The sequence below is a fragment of the Brassica napus genome, chromosome C2 (genome assembly GCF_020379485.1).
Source record: "Brassica napus cultivar Da-Ae chromosome C2, Da-Ae, whole genome shotgun sequence".
Classification (NCBI taxonomy): Eukaryota; Viridiplantae; Streptophyta; class Magnoliopsida; order Brassicales; family Brassicaceae; genus Brassica; species Brassica napus.
Genome location: NC_063445.1, coordinates 40267990 through 40292451, shown reverse-complemented (window position 1 = coordinate 40292451; position 24462 = coordinate 40267990). Strand labels below are relative to the sequence as shown.

General features: G+C 36.6%; 1 protein-coding gene across 1 annotated transcript; it reads left to right on the top strand.

Annotated features, from left to right (window-relative positions):
- The first annotated feature begins 9943 nt into the window (after window positions 1-9943).
- Window positions 9944-15926, top strand: LOC125581696 (ATP synthase subunit beta, chloroplastic). The gene has a single exon (XM_048747552.1). The coding sequence runs from the start codon at window positions 10443-10445 to the stop codon at window positions 11937-11939; it is 1497 nt and encodes a 498-aa protein (XP_048603509.1). The 5' UTR covers window positions 9944-10442; the 3' UTR covers window positions 11940-15926.
- The last annotated feature ends 8536 nt before the right edge of the window (window positions 15927-24462 follow it).

Genomic DNA, 24462 nt, shown 5'->3' with positions numbered 1-24462 from the left:
TTGTTTTCATTTTTGAAAGGGAGAAAAGAGAGGTACTATCTATTCCTAGCTCTTAATCTGTATTGCCGACGAATCTCAATGACCAAAATTGGGTAATTAACACGGTAAGGAACTATCGAACATATGAAATACCATATAAATCTTTTTTGATCAAAAAAGATTCATTCAATTAATTTCAAATAAGTCGTATTTTGCTTAGACCAATAAATAGAACTGAGGTTATAGTTAAAGCTGCTAGTAGAAAACCGAAATAACTAGTTATAGTAGGCATGAAGGGACTCAATAAAATATGTTTTTTTATACATATGTTTCTAAAGTACTTCCCGAAGTTTCAATAAAAAAATTTTTTAAAGTAAAGATAGATACAAATACTAGTTCCAAGAATCAAAAAATTAAATTGAAAATTTGTGAGTTATCAAGCATTATCGGTGGTATGAACAAAAATAGAGAAAAAGAAAAAACGAAATTCATCGTCTTTGGCATCTGCACCATCTCAGGATTCAGAATTCACGTAACTGATTCATTGAAAAACTCTTTAAGAAATTAATAAGAAAAAATAATACATAAAAAAATAACTCTATTATATAACTTCAGTTAAAACATAGAACTTTTTTTGAATAAACATGTAAAAATTTTTAAAAAAGTTGTTTGATTCTTTTTTTTTTAAGTGACCTTAGAACCTAGAATATGCCCCCTTCTACATTTATTCAAATTGAAATAAATTCAATTTTGAATAAAGTAGATTAATATAGTAGAGCAGTTTTCTTCATTTAATCTATGAAATTAAACCAAAAAGCAGTATCCTACACGGAGAACGAGATCAGTCAAAAAAAGAGTTATTTATTTTAACTAGATTTTTAAAACTTGTAATTAGCAATTTCTATTATCGTTTCCTTTCTAGGTTTTAGGTTTTTTTCTTTCGATATTATATAGAAAATAGAGTGAAAAACCCATCATCTTTGTAGTTAGTTAAAGAAAGAAAAAACCTTTAAATTGAATACAACAAAACAATGCACGCATTCCAAAGATTTAGTATTATTATTTTTTTATTATTTGTTGTTCTTTTGAATTGATCCAAAACTATTCTTCCTTTTCTTGTTACTGGAAATTAATTCCTTAAAATAAAATGAAATAAAAAGCAAAAACGGGGGGGGGTCACATTATCATTACAAAAAAATATCTTCTACAATTATGCATATGCAACAAAAATGAAATTGATGGGTTTTGGATTCAATTGACTTGGGACAATATGAGAATTTCCTTAATGAATTATTAGAATTAGAAACCACCCTCTTGAATTTTCATTTTATCTAATCTTTAGTTTATTTTCTAGTCCAAAACAAATAAAGGATCAAAGCCCCTATAGATTACAGATACAGGAATTTGAAGAAGTGGAACATGGTTATACATCGACAAGCAAAAAAAAAAACGAAATAAATTATCTAACACTTCAGTTCTATACTAATTCAAATTGCGTTGCTGTGTCAGAAGAAGGATAGCTATACTGATTCGGTAGACTCTAAAAATACCCTTGGTACTTTATTGACGATCTCACAAAGATGTAATCTCAGTGAATTTGAATTTACTGATTCATCTTTTACAGAATCGATTCCCTACAAGAATATCTGGAGTTCAGTATGTCTGGAAGCACAGGAGAACGTTCTTTTGCTGATATTATTACCAGTATTCGATACTGGGTCATTCATAGCATTACTATACCTTCCCTATTCATTGCGGGCTGGTTATTCGTCAGCACCGGTTTAGCTTACGATGTGTTTGGGAGCCCTCGTCCAAACGAGTATTTTACAGAGAGCCGACAGGGCATTCCATTAATAACAGGCCGTTTTGATTCTTTGGAACAACTCGACGAATTTAGTAGATCTTTTTAGGAGGACCCAATGACTATAGATAGGACCTATCCAATTTTTACAGTGCGCTGGTTGGCTGTTCATGGACTAGCTGTACCTACCGTTTCTTTTTTGGGGTCAATATCAGCAATGCAGTTCATCCAACGATAAACCGAATTCAATTATTTATAGAGCTATGACACAATCAAATCCGAACGAACAAAATGTTGAATTAAATCGTACCAGTCTCTATTGGGGGTTATTACTCATTTTTGTACTTGCTGTTTTATTTTCAAATTATTTCTTCAATTAAAATTAAGTAAAATTAAGAAAAGAGCGTAGAATAATAAAATAAAAAACAAAGAGTAGTAATTTTCTTATCCCATTCGTTTTCTTATCCCATTCGGATGGATTATATATCATAATTATCTCTGACTGTTTATGTTTCTAGCATGACCACTCGATGAAATGTGGAGGGAAGCAGGATAAATGGCTGATACTACTGGAAGGATTCCTCTTTGGGTAATAGGTACTGTAGCTGGTATTCTTGTGATCGGTTTAATAGGTATTTTCTTTTATGGTTCATATTCAGGATTAGGTTCATCCCTGTAGAAATTGGATGAACTGAGTTATAGACGTGAAAACATAAGAACTCAACGGGGCCCAACTCTTCCTTCTTTGTCTGATTCGAGGGGGTCCCGTTGAACTGCTAATAATCAGAACAATTTTTATCGTGTTTTTGAAAAATGAACTTAATTAGATTAGTAGGTTAGGAGCATATAGTATTTATTATTAACCTTTCAAAGATCGAAAAAAAGGGGGGGGGGTCACTTAATTTTATTTTTCTGCTTTCCCGACTGACACAATATTTTTTATCATTAGATCTATCATTAAAATTTTGTCTATACTCTATACTAATAGAAGTTTTTTCTTATTTTTTTAGTATTTCATCAAACTTGAAATGAAAATAAATAAAACTACAAAAAGTAACTATTATTAATACTATTAATTAATAATTATATATACGATATATATTAATATAGATATATTAAAACCTTATATATATAGAAACAGTAATATATATGTAAACTAAGAATAGGATTTTTTAACGAATGCAATTAAGAATGACAAGATCGACACAAGAAAAGGATGTCTAAAATTCCTTTTCTTGTGTCGAAGACTCGCAAGACAAGTAATACTCCCTATAGTCCCTAAAATTTGTTATTTCGCCAATTTCTAGTTCCCTTTTTTCTACGCTTGCTTTCCTTATTTTAGTATCTAGTCAAATTTTTCCATTCTAAATTACATTAGAAAAAAACTCTTGATTATTGATACATTCTATCAATTTCAATTGGTCACTAACGACAGAGTTACATCACACCCCCTCCCATTTTTCAATACAAATTTGTATTGAAAAATAAAGAAAAGGGGGGTAAAGTGAATTCTTCTTAATATACATACTAGGATTAGGACTATCAGACAAGTAATTCCTGACACCTGGTCGAAATCGAAAGTCTAAAGAGAGGCAAAAAGGCTTTTGATAATTTTTTTTGTTCTTTCTTTTTTACGAATTTGATAAGGCGAAATAGACAGATCTAAAAATTCATTTCGGATAATTGAACCTTCTCAAACTGTTTCTTTTTAAGAACCAAAAAGATTTGTGCCAAAACAACAGATCCTAAGAAGAACAAAAGGCCTTGGACACGTAATGGATCTTGAAGTACTATTTCCGCATCCCCCTGACCAAACCCACCCACATTAGGATTGCTTGTTAATGGTTGATCGAGTTTAATGGATTCGCCCTCTGAAACAAGAAGTTCTAGGCCTCGAGGGATAATATCAATTACTTGGCGTTCATTCGATGCATCCACTATGGTTATTTCGTATCCCCCTTTTTCTTTTCGTAAAATTTTACTTATTATCCCTCCTGCCGTAGCATTATAAACTGTATTGTTACTTTTGCTACCATCAGGATAAATCTGACCCCTTCCCCTATTTCCACCTACGTATATAGGATATTTTAAGAAGTGAACATCTTTATTAGTAGCAGGGTCTGGGGCAAGAATAGGAAAGGTTATTTCACTATATTTTTGACCAGGAACAGGACCTATCACAAGAATATTTTTTTTATTGGGGCGATAATTCTGAAAAGACAGATTTCCTATCTTTTCTTTCATCTCGGGTGAAATACGATCGGGGGGGGCTAATTCAAACCCCTCCGGTAAAATAAGAACAGCTCCCACATTCAAAGCTCCTTTTTTACCATTAGCTAGAACTTGTTTTAGCTGCATATCATAAGGAATTTTAACAACTGCTTCAAATACAGTATCAGGAAGTACCGCTTGTGGAACCTCAATATCCACGGGCTTACTAGCTAAATGGCAATTGGCACATACAATACGCCCAGTTGCCTCTCGTGGATTTTCATAATTCTGCTGGGCAAAAATTGGATATGCACTTGAAATGGATGCCCAAGTTATTATATATATCATGAGTGAGACAGATATGGAGCGAGTAATCTCTTCCCTTATCCAAGAAAAGGTATTTCTAGTTTGCATGGTCCAATCGTTTATCCCGAAAATTTCTACAATAAAGTTAGGTAGGTCGATAATATACTTCCCTAGCCACAATTCTGCTATTTACATTTACTGAAAAAATAAATTTTTTTGAAATATACAAGGAATCCCTCGTGGGTAAAAAAGAGTAAAGTAAATACGACTTTGATTTGGTTATGATGTATAAAGTAAGAAAGAGTAGAATTGGATCAGTGAATCGTTTTTTAGTCATTTATTGCATGATAAATCACTACAAGTGACGGAGATACACGATTTAAATAACGAAAGATCCAATATTTAAAAATTGTATCAAGAATGACTGGAAAGGTAGAAACTAGACCAGATAAAATTTGCTCATAATGAGCAAACCCAAAATCTTTGTAAATATAACCAATCATTAGTTCCCAACCGTGAGGCGAATGGAATCCGATACATAAATCAGTTAATAAAAGAATCGAAAAAGCTTTAATTGTATCACTTAAATTATATAGGAATTCTTGAACCCAAGAATTGAGAATAAAAAGCTTTTCCTTACCCCAAAAGGAATAACCACTTAGAATAACGAAAGATATTAGATTTGTCGAGAAGTGCAAGATTGTATGGATACGATACTCATTGTGTATTTTGATGAATTGGATCGTTTCTTTGTGGATTCCTAGACGAAATTGTTGTAAATCGGTTTCTGGGTATTCCTTTATCATTTCATCCAGCTGGAATAGTTCCTCTAATTGTATGAATTTTTCTAGAACACTTTTTTCTTGAATATCATTCAAGAAAGTTTCGCATTGTCTAGTATTCCACCAATTAGTAATCCAAGTTTTCAAACTTTTATTACAGCAGAGAGAGATCAACCAGGGCAAAAAGACTATAGATGTAAAATAAAAAAAAGGAATGAATGCTTTCTTTTTTGCCATTTTGAATCTGTGAATTGTTAATGAACCTACCGCATTTGTGGATTCTATTAGATCTACTATTTCTATCGAGCATGAGTTTCTATTCTAATTCAAATAGAATGTATTGAGCCTATAATCCCTTTTCTCTTTTTCTTTTGATTCAATACTTAGTCTTTGCTTTGAATCTAGAAAGAATACAGAAATAGACTCAGAATACACTTACAATTTGAATAAAGAAAAAATTGTATTTCCAGGATGTTATTCCCCCTTTTTTCGATCAATACTAAAAGAACTTTTTTGAATTTTTAAAATAAAAAATATGATTCTATTTTCGAGACGAATAAACTCCCTTTCTTTTCTATCAAATATATAAAAAAAAACGAGCATAAAAGAATAGATGAATGTTCAATTGAAAAAAAAGAAAGCAATTCTTTCGTTTTTTCTTCCTACTGCCAAAGGATTTAGTCTTTAAACTTTAAAAATGAATTCATTTCAAAATACTTCAATTGGTACACGCAAGAAGTAAGCCAATTCAGCAGCTTTTTGCTCAATTTCTCGTGTAGTAAAATTCTCATCAGTACGAATTAAAGGAATAGCCCCTTGACCTCTAATTTCCATATAAAGGACACGCCGGGCAGAAACACCCTCTTTAACTTCGATTCTGATCGACTGAATATCTTTCATAAGGAATCGTAAAAAGATGCGACGGCTTTTTCCAGGAAATCCCCAACGAAAAATCCGTACTATCCCTTCTTTTCGGTCGAAAAGATCATAACCACTACCCACATTCCACAAAATAGTGCACCACAAATAGCAACTAATAAAGAGACCCGCGATCCCATAGAAAGACATCACAATCCCTTGTGGAAAAAAAAGGATTTCCTGAGATGCAACTAACGATATAAAATTTTTACCAAGATAACTGGAAGTTCCAACCAATAAGAATCCCAATGAACCTAAAAATAGGATAAAGGCCCAGCAGAAATTACTTGTTTTTCGAGACCCCGTTATAAATTCTATCCATAGAGATTCTGATCGCCAACTCATATATATTAGATCCAGTTATACAATTTTTTGGAATTGAGAAAATATGACTTTCCTTTTTTTGTTTTCAAAGTAACTCTCATCAACTATAACTATTTTGTTGTGAACCTTTACTTTAGGAATAATTTATATAATTGTTTATATCTAAAATAATAAAATCTCCTTCCTTTATATGATCCCCTATAACTATATACATACAAATAAATACATTGACTTGAATTTCATCCAGCGGTCCGACGATGATCCATTTTTTCAAAAGAGCGCAAATTGAGTTACCCCATATAATACGTTTACACATGCATAAAAACTTTTTTTAGTTATGTTTGTAGGAATCTATGTGTTATACAATATTCTACCAAATGGGTCTTATCAAATCGAAGTTTTTAAAATAAAAAGGGGAGTTATACGATTCGGTCTCATCCGATCTAAAAAATCTTATTTTTTTGAATATGAAGAAATAAAGAAGCCATTGCAAGTGCCGGAAAGACTAGGCCTACTAAAGGCACAAAAATAGAGGGTAAGTTGTTGAAAGTTGTCATAAAATGGGGTACCTCAATTTAATATTTGTACCTGTTATTGTTATATTCTGAATTCTAAAGATATCTTAGAATATCTTGTAGTTTTATTATTTCTATTATATATATTATATAATTATACTAAGTATCTTTAAGTAAATATATATCGAATACTAATATACAACCTAATAGAAATAATAGAACCTACTAGAAATAGAATAAAAAAATAGGTACAAGAAATGCCAAACTAAATAAATGGACTTATTAATCTTTCAAAATAAAATAGATGTATTATCATAATCTCCCTGTTAGATTTATTATTCTTTTTGTTCTTTTTGTCTTCTAATAGTCATTAATAAAGAAAAAATTTTATTCCATTAAAATTTTATACAAAATTGATTGGAATCTGATCCACCAACAGGGAATTTTCGGGAAATGCAAAACGATGCAAGACTCTCTATAGATCTATATCTCTATTTGAATTATCTATCCATATGCAAGCAAGAGAGGAAAAAAACTTTGTTTTATTTTTCTAGTCGAATTTGAACTTCCCGAAAGCAAAAATTCACTTTTTATCTTGTTGATAAAGGTTTACTGAGTAGTAAACAAGAATATCGATAAAAAAATGATTCTAAAGAAAAATGAATTTTTCAGGGTTTTCGTTTAATTATGATAAACTAACTGTTTTATTTGATTTCATTTTTGTTCAAAGGAAAAAAAGCATGGAGCTGAAATAACTCACTCACAACACCTTTTAAAGGATTACGTGGTACAATTGCATCCAATAAGCCCTTACGTAATAAAGATTCAGCTGCTTGTGAACCTTCAGGCACGGCTTTTTTCAATGTTTGTTCAATTACTCTTTTACCCGCAAATGCAATATAGGCATAGGGTTCGGCAATAATGATATCCCCCAACATACCAAAACTTGCTGTCACCCCACCGGTAGTAGGAGATGTAAGAATTGATATATAGAATAACTTTTTACTTGATTGATAATCACATAAAACCGAAGAAATTTTAGCCATTTGCATCAAACTTAAACTTCCTTCTTGCATTCGTGCTCCTCCGGAAGAACACACTAAAATAAGAGGTAAACATTGATTGGTAGCATACTCGATCAAACGAGTTATTTTTTCGCCTACTACGGATCCCATACTACCCCCCATAAACTGAAAATCCATAACCCCAAGAGCTACCGGAATACCGTTTAATTGACCTGTACCTGTTTGAATAGCGTCAGTCAACCCTGTCTTTTTTTGAGCAGAGGCAATACGCTTTTTATAAGGTTCCTCCCTCGAATGAAATTTAATGGGATCCGCAGAGACCATGTCTTCATCCATAGGATTCCAAGTACCCGGATCAATCGAAAGCTCAATTCTCTCTGAACTGGTCATTTTCAAATAATGTCCACATTCTTCACAAACATTCATTTCGACTTTCTTATACATTAATCCATAACAATTGTCGCATTGAATCCACAATTGATTGTAGTTTTTAGTTATATCGAAATCCTTAGAACTCATTAAATTATTACGATTACTATTAGTTCTTATCTTGTCATTTTTGCTTTCACGAATCTTTCCACTTCCACTTTCACTACAAATGAAATTATAAATGTAACTTTCATTGGAATTATTACTATCGCTTAAAAAGTGACTATTAATACAGATGTGAGAACGAAAATAAGAGTCAATGCAACTATTAATGTGATTATTACAATTATATTTAGTATCCTTAATGTAAGGATCATAGTGCAGATCGTTGTCACCTTTAGATCTATTATTCAGATAACTAGAACTACAATAACTATAAAAAAAAATTTCTAGGTCACTCAAATCATTGTTAATCTCAAATTTTTTCTTTTTTATATCAAAATATATAGAATAACTATTTTTATTACTATCCCTAACAAAAAAGGTGTCATCCGATATGAAATTCCGAATGTCCTTGGAGTTAACTAAAAGATCAACATTATTGTAATAACTAGAACGCTCACCCCAACCATAAAAGTTTTTATCCATATCATATATAAACCGGTCTTTACTTATAGTAGTCTTTTCAATAGGAGCAAAACTATCCATTGCTTTACTTAGCTCGCCTCTGTATTCCAATTCTCCCTTAGAAAACATCAAATTGAACCACGATTTTTCCATAGAGCTTCTGGCCTCTATTTACATGAAAATAAAATAACAATAGATGAATAGTCATTCAATGAAAAAATTGAAAAATGCAAAAAAAAAATTTGAATAGTTCATTTTCTATTCAGAGTAAGCAAAGCATGTCAATGCAATTGCTAATTGCTAAGATTATTAAGTAAAAGCAATTGAAATTAATAAATTTCAATTCTAAATGAAAATAAGGATTTTCTTATATTGTGTAAAATTCTCATTAAAAAAAAGAAATATTTGTTCTTCGCTTATGAATATAAGCGATATGAAGAACTTTTTTAGTAAAATCTCGTATACTAATATAAAAAAAAAGTTTTTATTCCAATACGGAATGAAAAGAAAAGGACAACATGCAGAATGGGTAGAAGAAGTGGGGATACTTGGTTCAAGCCCTGACACGAAACTTAAAAAAAGAATAAAAAAATCCTAAGAATCCATATTTCGTATAGAATTTCTTGTGGACACTACAATACAAAAGTGTAGTTGTGTTTAATCTTCTTTTTTTTTCAGATTTTGTATATCTAGATTAAGTATGTATCTATCAAAAACAGTATATACACTAGATAAACTCGGCTCAATCTTTTTTTTACTAAAAGGATTGAGCCGAGTTTAATTGCAATTAAACTAATAAAACGGACGTGAATTACTAATCTAATTTCTAGTCTTGGCCATCTAATTTATCGATGGTTGGGAAGTTAAATGTGATCTCCTTCCATACTTCACAAGCAGCAGCTAGTTCAGGACTCCATTTGCAAGCCTCACGGATAATTTCATTACCCTCGACTGCAAGATCACGTCCCTCATTACGAGCTTGTACACATGCTTCTAGAGCTACTCGGTTAGCTACGGCACCCGGTGCATTTCCCCAAGGGTGGCCTAAAGTTCCGCCACCAAATTGTAGTACGGAATCATCTAATAAAATCACTCTTGACAGTAATATATGTTGTATATGTAAATCCTAGATATGACAATATGCGGAATTCATCCATGAAAATGAAAAACAAGGGGGGGTTGATATCGATGGGACGCATAACCGGATATGCTAAAATGAAAATATGAAAAAAAAAAGGCTAATGAGATCGAAATAATGAATCATAAATAGAGTTCCATTTCGGAATTGGCTAGATAAAACAAAGTCTTGCCTATTATGACAAATAAATCAAAGACTTTCCACAAAATTTTTTTTATTCATATATTTTTTATTTTAAAACTAGGTTTTGGTTAGTTGAGCTTGAAAACGACTATTCCTTCATTGAAATTTAATTAAGTAAAAAATTGAATTGCATATTCGCTTGGGTGGTACCAATGAAATCGAGTGCTTACTCCCATTTATTATTGAATTAACCAATGAATTTACTATCGAAGATTTTTTCTGTATTCGAAAAATTTCGCAACAAAATTGAACATATTTTTTATTATGAGAATAAATCCTACTACTTCGGATCCAGCGGTTTCAATACGTGAAAAAAACAACCTGGGACGTATTGCCCAAATCATTGGTCCGGTACTGGATGTAGCCTTTCCCCCGGGCAAGATGCCTAATATTTACAATGCTCTGGTGGTTAAGGGTCGAGATACGCTTGGTCAAGAAATTAATGTGACTTGTGAAGTACAGCAATTATTAGGAAACAACCGAGTTAGAGCTGTAGCTATGAGCGCGACCGAGGGTTTAAAGAGAGGGATGGACGTGGTTGATATGGGAAATCCTCTAAGTGTTCCAGTCGGCGGAGCGACTCTAGGACGAATTTTCAATGTACTTGGGGAACCTGTTGATAATTTAGGTCCTGTCGATACTCTCACAACATCTCCTATCCATAAATCCGCGCCTGCTTTTATAGACTTAGATACAACCTTATCTATTTTTGAAACAGGAATTAAAGTAGTAGATCTTTTGGCCCCTTATCGTCGTGGGGGAAAAATCGGACTATTCGGTGGGGCTGGCGTGGGTAAAACAGTACTAATTATGGAATTGATCAACAACATTGCCAAAGCTCATGGTGGTGTATCCGTATTTGGTGGAGTAGGCGAACGAACTCGTGAAGGAAATGATCTTTACATGGAAATGAAAGAATCTGGAGTCATTAATGAACTAAACCTTGCGGACTCCAAAGTAGCCCTAGTCTACGGTCAGATGAATGAACCGCCGGGAGCTCGTATGAGAGTTGGTCTGACTGCCTTAACTATGGCAGAATATTTCCGAGATGTTAATGAGCAAGACGTACTTCTATTTATCGACAATATCTTCCGTTTTGTACAAGCAGGATCCGAGGTATCCGCTTTATTGGGTAGAATGCCTTCTGCTGTGGGTTACCAACCCACCCTTAGTACCGAAATGGGTTCTTTACAAGAAAGAATTACTTCTACGAAAAAAGGGTCCATAACCTCTATTCAAGCAGTTTATGTACCTGCAGACGATTTGACTGACCCTGCTCCTGCCACCACATTTGCACATTTAGATGCGACTACCGTACTATCAAGAGGATTAGCTGCTAAAGGTATCTATCCAGCGGTAGATCCTTTAGATTCAACGTCAACTATGCTACAACCTCGAATCGTTGGCGAGGAACATTATGAAACTGCGCAACAAGTAAAGCAAACTTTACAACGTTACAAGGAGCTTCAGGACATTATAGCTATCCTGGGGTTGGACGAATTATCCGAAGAGGATCGCTTAACCGTCGCAAGAGCACGAAAGATTGAGCGTTTCTTATCACAACCTTTTTTCGTAGCAGAAGTATTTACAGGTTCTCCGGGAAAATATGTTGGGCTAGCGGAAACAATTAGAGGGTTTAATTTGATCCTTTCCGGAGAATTTGATTCTCTTCCTGAACAGGCCTTTTACTTAGTGGGTAACATCGATGAAGCTACTGCGAAGGCTACGAACTTAGAAATGGAGAGTAAATTGAAGAAATGACCTTAAATCTTTGTGTACTGACTCCGAATCGAATTGTTTGGGATTCAGAAGTAAAAGAAATCATTTTATCTACTAATAGTGGACAAATTGGCGTATTACCAAATCACGCGCCGATTGCCACAGCTGTTGATATAGGTATTTTGAAAATACGCCTTAATAACCAATGGTTAACAATGGCTCTGATGGGCGGTTTTGCTAGAATAGGCAATAATGAAATTACTATTTTAGTAAATGATGCAGAGAAGAATAGTGACATTGATCCACAAGAAGCTCAGCAAACTCTTGAAATAGCAGAGGCGAACTTGAGAAAAGCTGAAGGCAAGAGACAAACAATTGAGGCTAATCTAGCTCTCAGACGAGCTCGGACACGCGTCGAGGCTCTCAATACGATTTGATTTTGTAACTAGCTGACGTATAAAAAAATAGGATCCAAAAGCGAGAAAAAAAAAAAAAAAAGCTGGCTACAAAAACTTATTAGACACCATTGATCATGGTGTCTAATAAGTTATACCTACTATTGGATTTGAACCAATGACTCCTGCCGTATGAAAGCAATACTCTAACCACTGAGTTAAGTAGGTTATTTATCATCGTAAAGAGAAGGCACGGGGATACTTATCACATCGATAGGATTATAAATCCAATATTATTTCTAAGCAATACCAATAAACAACGAGATGAAAGAGATATAATGTTCGATCATATAATATTAATCTTGACAAGAAATTATCTACATGATAAGATAAGATAAAATGTGGATCATAAACACAAGGGCTATAGCTCAGTTAGGTAGAGCACCTCGTTTACACGTGCGCCAAAGTTTTTCAGAGGAGTCCATCACGCAATCAAACCAATTGATTGATCTTATTAATAAATCGATGTCTTACTCCATGACTTTTTTTTAGGAAAAAGAGGAGAACAATAGCCTGACATTAGGTCCTATTAAAGTACCCCATTTCGGTAGGGAATTAATAGAACCCATCATTGATTTGAGATATTGATAGGGTGAATACCCAGTCTACTTAATGCTAGGCAGAATGAGTATAAGGAACTCAAAAATGATCTTTTCGTCCTATGAACCTTAAGGTGTAGCAAGTTTCATATTTGATTTTTTAATCAGGATGTTAGAGACTATATTTAACTTAAGTTGATCTAGACCAAAAGCAAACCTACGTCAAGAGAACCCTTCTTTGAAACACTTTGGTAGTTATTCTGTATTGTATTAGAATTAAAAAATAATCAATCAGAGTACTTGGAACCATTTCTTATCTTTTTTTTTAAGAAAAAATATGGTAGACTAACTGATCTTTCTATCAGTTAATGAAAGAGCCCAATGCAAAAAAAATGCATGTTGGGTCTTTGAAAGAGTTCGAATCATTTTGATAATAATAAGTTCGAGCTCTTTTACCGAGCAGGTCTACGGTTCGAATCCGTATAGCCCTAACTAATAAATTTATTCTAATAAATGACATTCAAATCCAAATAATTGGATAATTTTTGACTTTTTATTGTATTCTTTATTTCTAACTGGTTACTTTCAATTTGTTGGTTCATAAAAAAAACTCCCAGACCCTAAACCATAAGTCCTGGGGGTCGTTCAGAATAAAACGGAAAACCAAATTTGATTTCATTTGATTTCAGTGGATCCAATCACTATCTATAGATATATCTAGATAGATACTTATAATTTAGAATAAACGTTTTTTATTCATTCATTTTCATAGTCGTAAGTGGATTTTTTGATACGTCATAATTTTAAAAACGAAGATATTTTTATCAATTTGTTTTATTTTTAAATAAAACATAAAGCAAATTTAAGAAACAGAAATAAAAAAAATTACTAGTTATTAATCATATTAATATTATATTATTAATATGAGAAACTATTAGTAATAGAAACATGGAAATATTAAGTAATAAGTGTACTGAAAATAAGATTACAATCAATAAATCTTAAAAGGAGACGTCTACCACAGCAACCAAACGAAAATAAATGATTCGATTAACCTGAATTTTTGTTTTGACGCAAGAGTTATATATACCTTGCCCAATCCACTCCGATTGGAATTGACTAAGCGGGTATTTTTTCCACATTCATAGGAGTTCGTCTATGTTTCTGCTTTACGAATATGATATTTTCTGGGCATTTTTAATAATATCAAGTGCTATTCCTGTTTTGGCATTTCTAATTTCCGGGGTTTTATCTCCAATTACGAAGGGGCCGGAGAAACTTTCTAGTTATGAATCAGGTATAGAACCGATCGGGGATGCTTGGTTACAATTTAGAATCCGTTATTATATGTTTGCTCTAGTTTTTGTTGTTTTTGATGTTGAAACCGTTTTTCTGTATCCGTGGGCAATGAGTTTCGATGTACTAGGGGTATCCGCTTTTATAGAAGCTTTCATTTTCGTGCTTATCCTAATTCTTGGTTTAGTTTATGCATGGCGAAAAGGAGCGTTGGAATGGTCTTAGTTCGTTTCCTGAATACTTGTACAATAACAATAAAAAAAAGTAAAAAAAAACCATTGAAACAATTATGAATTCCATTAAGTTTCCCGTACTTGATCGAACAACAAAAAACTCAGTTATTTCAACTACGTTAAATGATCTTTCAAATTGGTCAAGACTTTCCAGCCTATGGCCGCTTCTTTATGGTACCAGTTGTTGTTTTATTGAATTTGCCTCATTAATAGGCTCCCGATTTGACTTTGATCGTTATGGGCTAGTACCAAGATCAAGTCCTAGACAGGCGGACCTTATTTTAACAGCAGGTACAGTAACAATGAAAATGGCTCCTTCTTTAGTGAGATTATATGAACAAATGCCTGAACCAAAGTATGTTATTGCTATGGGAGCGTGTACAATTACAGGGGGGATGTTCAGTACCGATTCTTATAGTACTGTTCGAGGGGTTGATAAGCTAATTCCTGTAGATGTCTATTTGCCGGGTTGTCCACCTAAACCAGAGGCTGTTATAGACGCTATAACAAAGCTTCGTAAGAAAATAGCTAGAGAAATCTATAAGGATCGAATTAGACCTCAACGGGGTAATCGGTGTTTTACTACCAATCACAAGTTTTTTGTTGTACGCAGTACACAGACTGGAAATTATGATCAAGAATTACTCTATCCACCATCATCTACTTCAGAGATCTCTACTGAAACATTTTTTAAATACAAAAGCCCAGTATCTTCCCACGAATTAGTGAATTAGGGAGGATTTGAGAGAATAAGAAAAAAATCTTCATAAATTAGAACTCATGGTAAATGTGAAATACTTAAATTTATATAAAAAAGGTGTGGGGGAAATAAAAAAGATGCAGGGCACTTTGTCCGTTTGGCTAGCCAAACGCGGGCTGGTTCATAGATCGTTGGGCTTCGATTACCAAGGAATAGAGACTTTACAAATAAAGCCCGAAGATTGGCATTCTATTGCTGTAATTTTATATGTATATGGTTACAATTATTTACGTTCCCAATGTGCCTATGATGTGGCACCAGGTGGCCTCTTAGCCAGTGTGTATCATCTTACGAGAATAGAATATGGTGTCAATCAAGCGGAAGAAGTTTGCATAAAAGTATTTACTCACAGGAGTAATCCCAGAATTCCATCTGTTTTCTGGGTTTGGAAAAGTACGGATTTTCAAGAACGGGAATCTTATGATATGTTAGGAATCACTTATGATAGCCATCCGCGGCTGAAACGGATCTTAATGCCCGAAAGTTGGATAGGGTGGCCTTTACGTAAGGATTATATTGCCCCCAATTTTTATGAAATACAAGATGCTTATTGAATGATAAAAAATTTGAATGATAAAAATGAGTCTTAGTTTCTACAACTACGGACCTTCGCGGAATATTTTGAATTCGAGTCGTTTTTAGATCAAACAAACAGAAGAATTAAGGTCTTATTCATATTATTATAGATAGCTTAATCTCCAATTTGAAAGATACTTTTTTCCTAAAAGCCGAGCCAATAGGATGAACTAAAAAAAAAAAAGAGTTCTGCATTATGAACTTTGTATCGCGCACATAACTTAGTCAACTTTAGTCACATAACTGGGAATGAATAAATAAGATTGGAAAGCAATACAATAAATGGGGGGGGGGTTAAAATTCTATTTCTATTGTATCTAATCTAATGAATCTTGGGGGTATTTCTGCCCTTCAACGATAGATAACATAGATAGATATAGATCTTTTTTTTTTTACTTTTTTTTATTCTTTCAACCAGAACTTTCCTTTCGAATATGTATTAGGTATAAAGTCTTATACGTTTTTTTTGAATGGATGGATCCACAACATGAACAAAAAAAGAGAGGGGGATAAAGGATTATTGCACGTTTTTTACTAAAGATACGTTTAATTTGAAGACTATAAACTTATCAAAATTAATCAATCCTATGCCAAGAACAAGATTTGAACTGGTGACACGAGGATTTTCAGTCCTCTGCTCTACCAACTGAGCTATCCCGGCCTTTACCGAAGTATCATTCTCATTTTATGAGATGACTTATGTCTATGTCAATTAAAAGAAACGCAAAAGTAGTAAATGAAAAAAGTTTTGGACCGGGAATATATTGGATCTTTGAAAAGAAGACTTTCTAAGTTTTAGAATGAAAAATTATTTAGATTCGAAATAATTCAAATCGATATTTGTTTCTCATTTGTATATGTATGATATATCCCACAAGACTTGTATATAATTAGAAAAGAAATTCGAGTTTGTAAAAGTGTCGGATGAATGAAAAAAGATAATGAATTCTTGAATAACTAAAAAAAGGGTAAGGTGTCAAACAGACTTTTTTAGGGAGTAGGGTTGGGGATAGAGGGACTTGAACCCTCACGATTTTAAAAGTCAACGGATTTTCATCTTACTATAAATTTCATTGTTGTCAGTATTGACATGTCGAATGGGACTATATCTTTATTCTCGTCCGATTAATAAGTTCCACCAAGGATCTATCAGACTATGAAGTGAATCATTTGATTCAACACAAGGGATTGAACTCCATTTGTTAGAACAGCTTCCATTGAGTCTCTGCACCTATCCCGCTTTCTAAACTTTGGTTTGTTCGCGTAACCCAGGATTTGGCTCATGATTGCCCATTGTTAATTCCAGGGTTTCTCTGAATTTGAAAGTTATCACTTAGTAGGTTTCCATACCAAGGCTCAATCCAATTAAGTTCGTAGCGTCTACCAATTCCGCCATATCCCCCTTTTTGCTTTGAGATTAGGATCTCATTATGATGTCTTTCCACTTTTTCTTATGCCGAAACCTTGGAATTCATTACATATAGATACTTATTTTATTTCTTTGGTATCTTCTTGTATTTTTTTTAGCCCCATCCATATTGATTTAGTTTAATCAACAAAGATTCTATCATTTTTGTATTTGCAATTCAATATGGTTATATATTAGAGAACATATATATGTTCTTCCTTTTCTCATCGTTGTCTTCAATTTTAAGAAATAGTCGAATGGGAATTAATTATTTTGAAGGAAATTATTTCAATATCTAGATATTTATGTCTTGACAAAGCGTTCCCCGAATGATGCATCGAGATCAGAGTCAACCTCCATGAACCTTTATGGACTAAACTCATAACTGGTCTAAAAATGAATCTCCACGCATTCGCCTGGGCTGCGGAAGACTTGCCAGGGATTGACATCAACATAACCTGCCACGAGCTGAATATCGATCCAACCTTCAAACCAGTCGAACATAAAAGACGAAAGTTGGGACCTGAGCGCGCTACTGCAGTCAACGACGAAGTCGAAAAACTGCTTAAAGTCGGATCGATAACAGAAGTCAACCCTGTAGCTGTCAAGAAGAAAAACGGAAAGTGGCGAGTCTGTGTTGACTTTACTGACCTTAACAAAGCCTGTCCAAAGGATAGCTCCCCCTTACCACATCGATCAATTGGTCGAAGCAACAGCGGGAAACAAACTCTTGTCCTTCATGGATGCCTTTTCGGGTTACAATCAAATTATGATGAACCCTGACGATCGCAAAAAAATTGCAATTATTACATATCGCAGAACTTATTGCTACAAGGTGATGCCCTTCAGCCTCAAAAACGCCGGCGCAACTTATCAAAGACTCGTAAACCAGATGTTCTCCGAACAACTTGGTAAAACTATGGAGGTCTATATCGACGACATGCTCGTCAAATCCCTCCATGCAGAAGATCACGTGTCTCATCTAGAGGAATTTTTCATGCGACTAAACATGCACAACATCAAGCTTAACCCGGCAAAATGCAGATTCGCCGTAGCGTCGGGGGAATTCCAAGGTTACCTAGTGACATACCGCGGTATCGAAGCTAATCCAAAACAAATCGATGCACTGATCGAGATGGCTTCGCCCAAAAACAAGCGGGAAGTACATAGATTAACCAGGAGAGTTGCAGCACTTAACCGATTCATCTCGCGATCAACGGACAAATGCTTACCTTTCAACGATATCCTACGGGGGAACAAAAAATTTGAGTGGTCAGAGGAGTGCGAAAATGCTTTTCAACAGCTGAAACGCTACTTGGCAACCCCTCCGGTTCTCACAAAACCTGTCGAAGGACAACCTTTGTTCTTATATATCGCAGTATCAGCAACAGCCGTAAGCGGCGTCTTGATCAGAGAAGAGCACGGTGAACAGAAACCCATTTTCTACATAAGCAAAACTTTGCTAGATGCTGAGTCACGATATCCACTAATGGAAAAATTAGCATACGCGGTCGTAATATCGGCACGAAAGCTCCGACCGTACTTCCAATCCCACACGATCGTCATCCTCACGACCTTCCCTCTGAGGACGATTTTGCATAGTCCGAGCCAGTCGGAAAGACTAGCCAAATGGGGAGTCGAGTTAAGTGAGTATGATATAGAATACCGACCAAAAACGAGTGCAAAATCCCAAGTACTAGCAGATTTGTTGGTAGAGCTACCGACGGGAACCGTGACTAACAAGGAACCAAACTCGACATGGGTCCTTCACGTCGACAGATCGTCATCTAAGCAAGGATCGGGCATCAGAATTCGCCACACGTCACCAACCAGTGAAATCCTAGTACAATCGTTTAGACTGGAATTTCACGAGTCCAACAACGAGGCCGAGTACGAAGCACTCATTGCAGGACTACGATTAGCTCACGGATTGAAGATACGCAACATCCATGCCTACTGTGATTCTCAGCTAGTCGCAAGTCAGTATAGCGGAGAATACGAAGCAAGGGATGAAAGAATGGATTCATATCTCAAATTGGTCCAGAATCTAGCTCAAGATTTTGACTGTTTCGCTCTCACGCGAATTCCTTGCTCCGAAAACGTCCAAGCCGATGCTCTCCCTTCCCTGGCATCAAGTTCAGATCCATGTCTTAAAAGAGTAATTCCAGTAGAATTCATTAAACACCCGAGTATCGGACCACCAGTCATTGTCAACCTCATCAGGGATGAAGACGACGATGTAGACGAGGTCGCAGTACAACTAGAAGAAAAGTCGGAGCAATCCGACTACGGCTGCGATACGCCATGGCTGGAAACAATTCGAGCCTACATCATCGACGGAAAATTACATCCGCAAAATCCGAACCCAAGCTGCGCGTTATGTAACCATCGACGGAGAAATTTACAAATGGAAATTTTCCGGACCGCTCATGACGTGTTTGGAAGGAGAAAATGCGAGAAAAGTTATGGAAGAAGTCCATTATGGATCCTGCCGAAACCATTCCGGTGGAAGGTCACTTGCAGTGAAGATCAAATGCCACGGATACTATTGGCCAACGATGATCAGAGATTGTAAGAAATTCGCACGAAAATGCGAAAAGTGCCAAAGGCATTCTCCGACCATCCGACAACCAGCCGAGGTTCTCTCTTCCATCACGTCACCGTATCCTTTCATGCGCTGGGCCATGGACATCGTCGGACCCCTTCACAATTCAAAGCAAAAGAGTTTCCTCTTAGTCCTCACTGATTTCTTCTCAAAGTGGGTGGAGGCAGAATCATACGCGAGTATAAAAGATGTCCAAGTTGAAAATTTCGTATGGAAAAACATTATCTGTAGACACGGAGTTCCTTACAAAATTGTTACTGACAACGGATCTCAGTTCATCTCCGCCTGATTCGAAGCATTCTGCGAAAAATGGAAGATACGATTAAACAAATCAACTCCCAGATATCCACAATGCAACGGTCAAGCCGAGATAATCAATAAGACCGTTCTAGACGGACTTAAGAAACACCTAGACGCTAAAAAAGGCATGTGGGAAGAAGAGCTCGAAGGAGTACTCTGGTCGCACCGCACGACCCCAAGACGAGCAACGGGAGAAATGCCTTTCGCCCTCGTATACGGGACATAATGCATGATCCCCCCAGAAGTCGAATTCCCGGGCGTCCGAAGAAGATTACTTCCCGAACGAGAAGAGTTCAACAACACCATGCTCCTAGACAATCTCGACCTCATAAATGAGCATCGGGATATAGCGCTCGTCCGAATTCAAAATTATCAATAGGCAGCCGCAAAATACTAATTCCAACGTTCAAAATTGCCGATTCAACGAAGGAGATTTAGTCTTGCGCAAAGTCTTCCAAAACACCGCTGAGCGAAACGCGGGAAAACTTGGAGCAAATTGGGAAGGACCCTACAAGATCATAAAAGTAATTGGACCGGGTTCCTACGAGATAGCAAACATGCAAGGCGTAAAAATTCCAAGGACTTGGAACGCAATGCATCTCAAAAAATATTATAACTAAACAAATCGCTTCGCAATCACTAAACTACGAGACGACTTGATCTCCGAAAGGGGTACGTAGGCAGTTTGTCGAAAGAAAAATTCAGCTGCCCCTCTCTATAAAAAGGGGTGGGGGGGTGGGGCGGGTACGTATACGTATACTCGTATACTCCCAAGATTAAAATATCTGACATAACACTCGATATTTTCAAAACTTTTCCAACGCAAAAATACCACAGAACCGCACGATCATCTCTGATCCAAAAATTATATTCGAGTCTTAAAAGAACTCGCAAATTTACCAGTCACTAGGGAAAAATCAACCTTTGGCATTGCGAGACGTCACAAAAACGCCTAAGAAACTATTTCCCACCAGACATCGCATAGACAAAATCCTGGTCTCAAAAAAAAAAGGAACTATCATACGCATTAAAATCTTCTCAAACACGTACTCTTCTCGAAGATCCGAATGGTAGAATCTACCACCAGGTTCGTTGCTGATCACATCGAACTCCCAACGTCCTAAACAGACTAAGCCATCTCACAAAGATGACTCTTATACATCCGACACAAGGGTAACATTGCTATAAAAGAAATCTGAAATTTTGGTCAGCACTTCCACGAGACTTAAAAATTGTCCTTGGAGAGATGCTCGATTCCAACCAGACAAGTCATATAAGCAGAGAACCTATCGCGGACTTTAAATCGGTATGGAATCAGGTCGAAACTGTAACGGGATACGTAAGTCGAATTAGTCGTCGCACCCCCTAGAACCAAAAGTAAACCTAGGTCTTGTCCTAAACCTAGAACACAGGTCTTTAACATCTCAAGGTATGATATCAAAGATACGAGATCCTGAAACATGCCTTTATGCTTACATTTAACGTCCTTAGATATCCCGAAAAATTATGATTTTGCGGAAAACTCTCGAAACGGATCACGAATCTAGCATCTCACCGCAGAGAAATATATGAGATGACAACTCATAGTCTTCCTTCCCCACTATCCAAATAATTCGCATCTGAACGCAAACTGATCATCCATTCATAAAAAGCCGTAGAGCAGTAGGGATTCAAAGCCACAAGTGGGCAGTCCCAAAACATAATCATGGTCATACAAGGCCATAGCAAGTACTAATTCATAACATAAAAAAAAAAAATCTGTCAAGCGAGATCGTAACCTTGATGGTCATCTGAAATCTAAACCTCCCCTTCGCCCATCGCCTCATCGAAGCTCGGGGCCGCACCGCCTCCGTTTTCCCCGACCACAGGATCTTGCCCCTCTGGGCCTTCCGAACACATCGGAAGGAAACACTCAGACTTCAGGTCAGCCAAGATAAGGTCGAAATTCCCGTCCACGGTCGCCAAACCTCCCTTGCAAGTGGACAACCTGGCTTCCTCGGCCTCTAAGGACGAACGGGTTTCACCCTGGTGTGCCTGAACCGCTGCCATCCCACCATCGATAGTCGCCAGGGCCAAATCCCTGCTCCGAATGCACTCGAGGGAACCCAGAAAGTCGGAGATCTTCGCCAAACGGGTCTAGAACTCAACGCGGAGTACATCCTTGGCCTCCTCGATCCCACGGCTCCTCGACCCTTCACCGCTTTCAATCTGACGCTGAAGTCGACGTACCTATGAGGATTTGGTCTTCCTAGCCTTTTTCTCCTTAAGCAAAGAACTCTCCGTCTTCCCAAGGTACTTCTCAACCTCCCCAATCTGAACCTCGAGCTTAGACACCTTTGCGGAATGAAAATCCTTGATAGCACCCAGCATGACTTCAGATTCTGACAATTTGCCCTGCATCTATGTCAGATCTCTCGCAAGACGACTGATCTCGAAACCGCATTCGCTGATCATCCCATCGATTAGCGACACAAACTGCGAGATGAGGTAACAATTAGAGATATAAAGCAAAACATGGCTAAACAGAATCCAACGCTCTAAGGGTAAAAAGCCAAAGTAAGGAACGAACCTTTCCACGAAGTCTTGGCGCCAGGATCGACCCTTCCGGATGCGAAGGCTCCCCATTGTTGCCCGTCGTACACCTCCTCTTCCGACTCCTCGCTGGAACTGCCGGAGTAGCACTGGGAGCACGCAACGCCAGGACGATTTCCTTTCTGGTTGGAGGCGGAGGCATCGATTCAGTGACCTTCTCCTTATCGTCAACAATGATCGGAGTTGTAGATGAACCAGAAGGCTGGGACGAGGCATCCAAAACACACAAAATGCCCGTCCCGGACTGTTCCCCCATATCTTGCGGAGCCTGAACCACAGGATCGACGGCTGGGGTGACAACCAAAGTGGGAGAAGACGGAGGTTCGGCCCAAACGTGGATAGGTTCCTTCTCAGCTTTACGACGAGCCATCTTCTCTCGGAAAGAAAGGAAGCCGGCGACACAAGCTGGAGCATTGTTGGAAGGGGTTTGTGGGAACCGAAATTCACACTATCGATTTCCGTTTAAATAAGGAAAGTAGGAGAACCCTAATTTCCCAGAGGTCCCGGATATCTGCTAATACCACACGCCAAGAAATTAGAACACGAAATAAAGACGAGAAAAGATAAGAAATCGAAAAGAGAGTAAAGTAGATCTTATTCCGAATTCGCGTTTGAGCGTTACAACAAGGTCATAGCCTGGGCTACGAGAGCTGTCGGCGAGATTCCTAGTTCTAAAACCCTAAAGCTGCTAAACCTAATTGAGTCGCAGCTCGAATAACAAAAACAGAAAATTCCCTAAATTGCTCTAAGTGCTAAATTTGCTGTGTCTCGAATCCTTCTTTGCCTCTCACGTAGGACTCCTTATATACTTGCTCCTAGGTCGGCTTGCACCTTTCCCCTTCTGTCCTTAAGACTTCATAGCTCAAAAATGGAGATATTCCAATTTTCCCGATCTTCGTGATTATCTTCGGAAACTTCACAATTATCCGTGGAAACTTGACATTTATCTTGCCTTACGAACCAAGCATAAACCGTCATAAGGCTTATGGGTTTTCGGTTAAGAAATTGTAAGTGGGCTTCGAGGTGCGTTTTAGGTCTCTTTGGGCCGTCTTTCACTCGAAACGTTTATTACGGTTTCTTCGATAAAAACAAACTTCCCGCGGTTTTTATCATAAAGTTTGACTGATGACTTCGAGTGATGAGAAACAAAGAATGGTTTAGCCATGGCCTACGGGAAATAGCATTAAAGAGTAGACGAGAATGCATGGATTCGTGTCGTATCAACGGTTTGGGAAAGTTCAGTCGCTACGTATAGCGGCTGAGCCGTGTACGTGCTCGGTCGCTACGTAGCGACCTAGCTTGGTTGGAGTGATAGACCATGGATTTTACCTACTATTAGCCATGGTTTATAAGTGTTTTAAGATACATTTATTATTATATTGTGTCTATTTAGAGTATTTACAGGTCCATGTACTATTTGCAAGGAAATGATGTAGTTGGAGCTATTTAGAGAACTTTTGAGCTTCGCTGGAAGCAAGAGATGGTCGACGGTCGCAGCTCAATATCGATCGATAGTCACCACCAAATATCGATCGATGTCAAGTCCCTCGTATCGATCGATTATGAAGCCATCCGAGAGTTAATGACAAATTTGAAGATTTCAAGTTTCACAAAAGTCTCAATAATTACATCATTAGTCCATGGCCGCCTGTCAGGCTATTTATTAGGGTTTTGTATTGTTTTAGAGGCAGACTTGCCTAGAGACCTTTGAGACCTAGTTTGGAGGAGGCAAGAAGCCACCATTGAAAGAGGAGAGCTTAGGATTGGAGAGATAGATCATCTACTGCAAAACAGAGAAGAT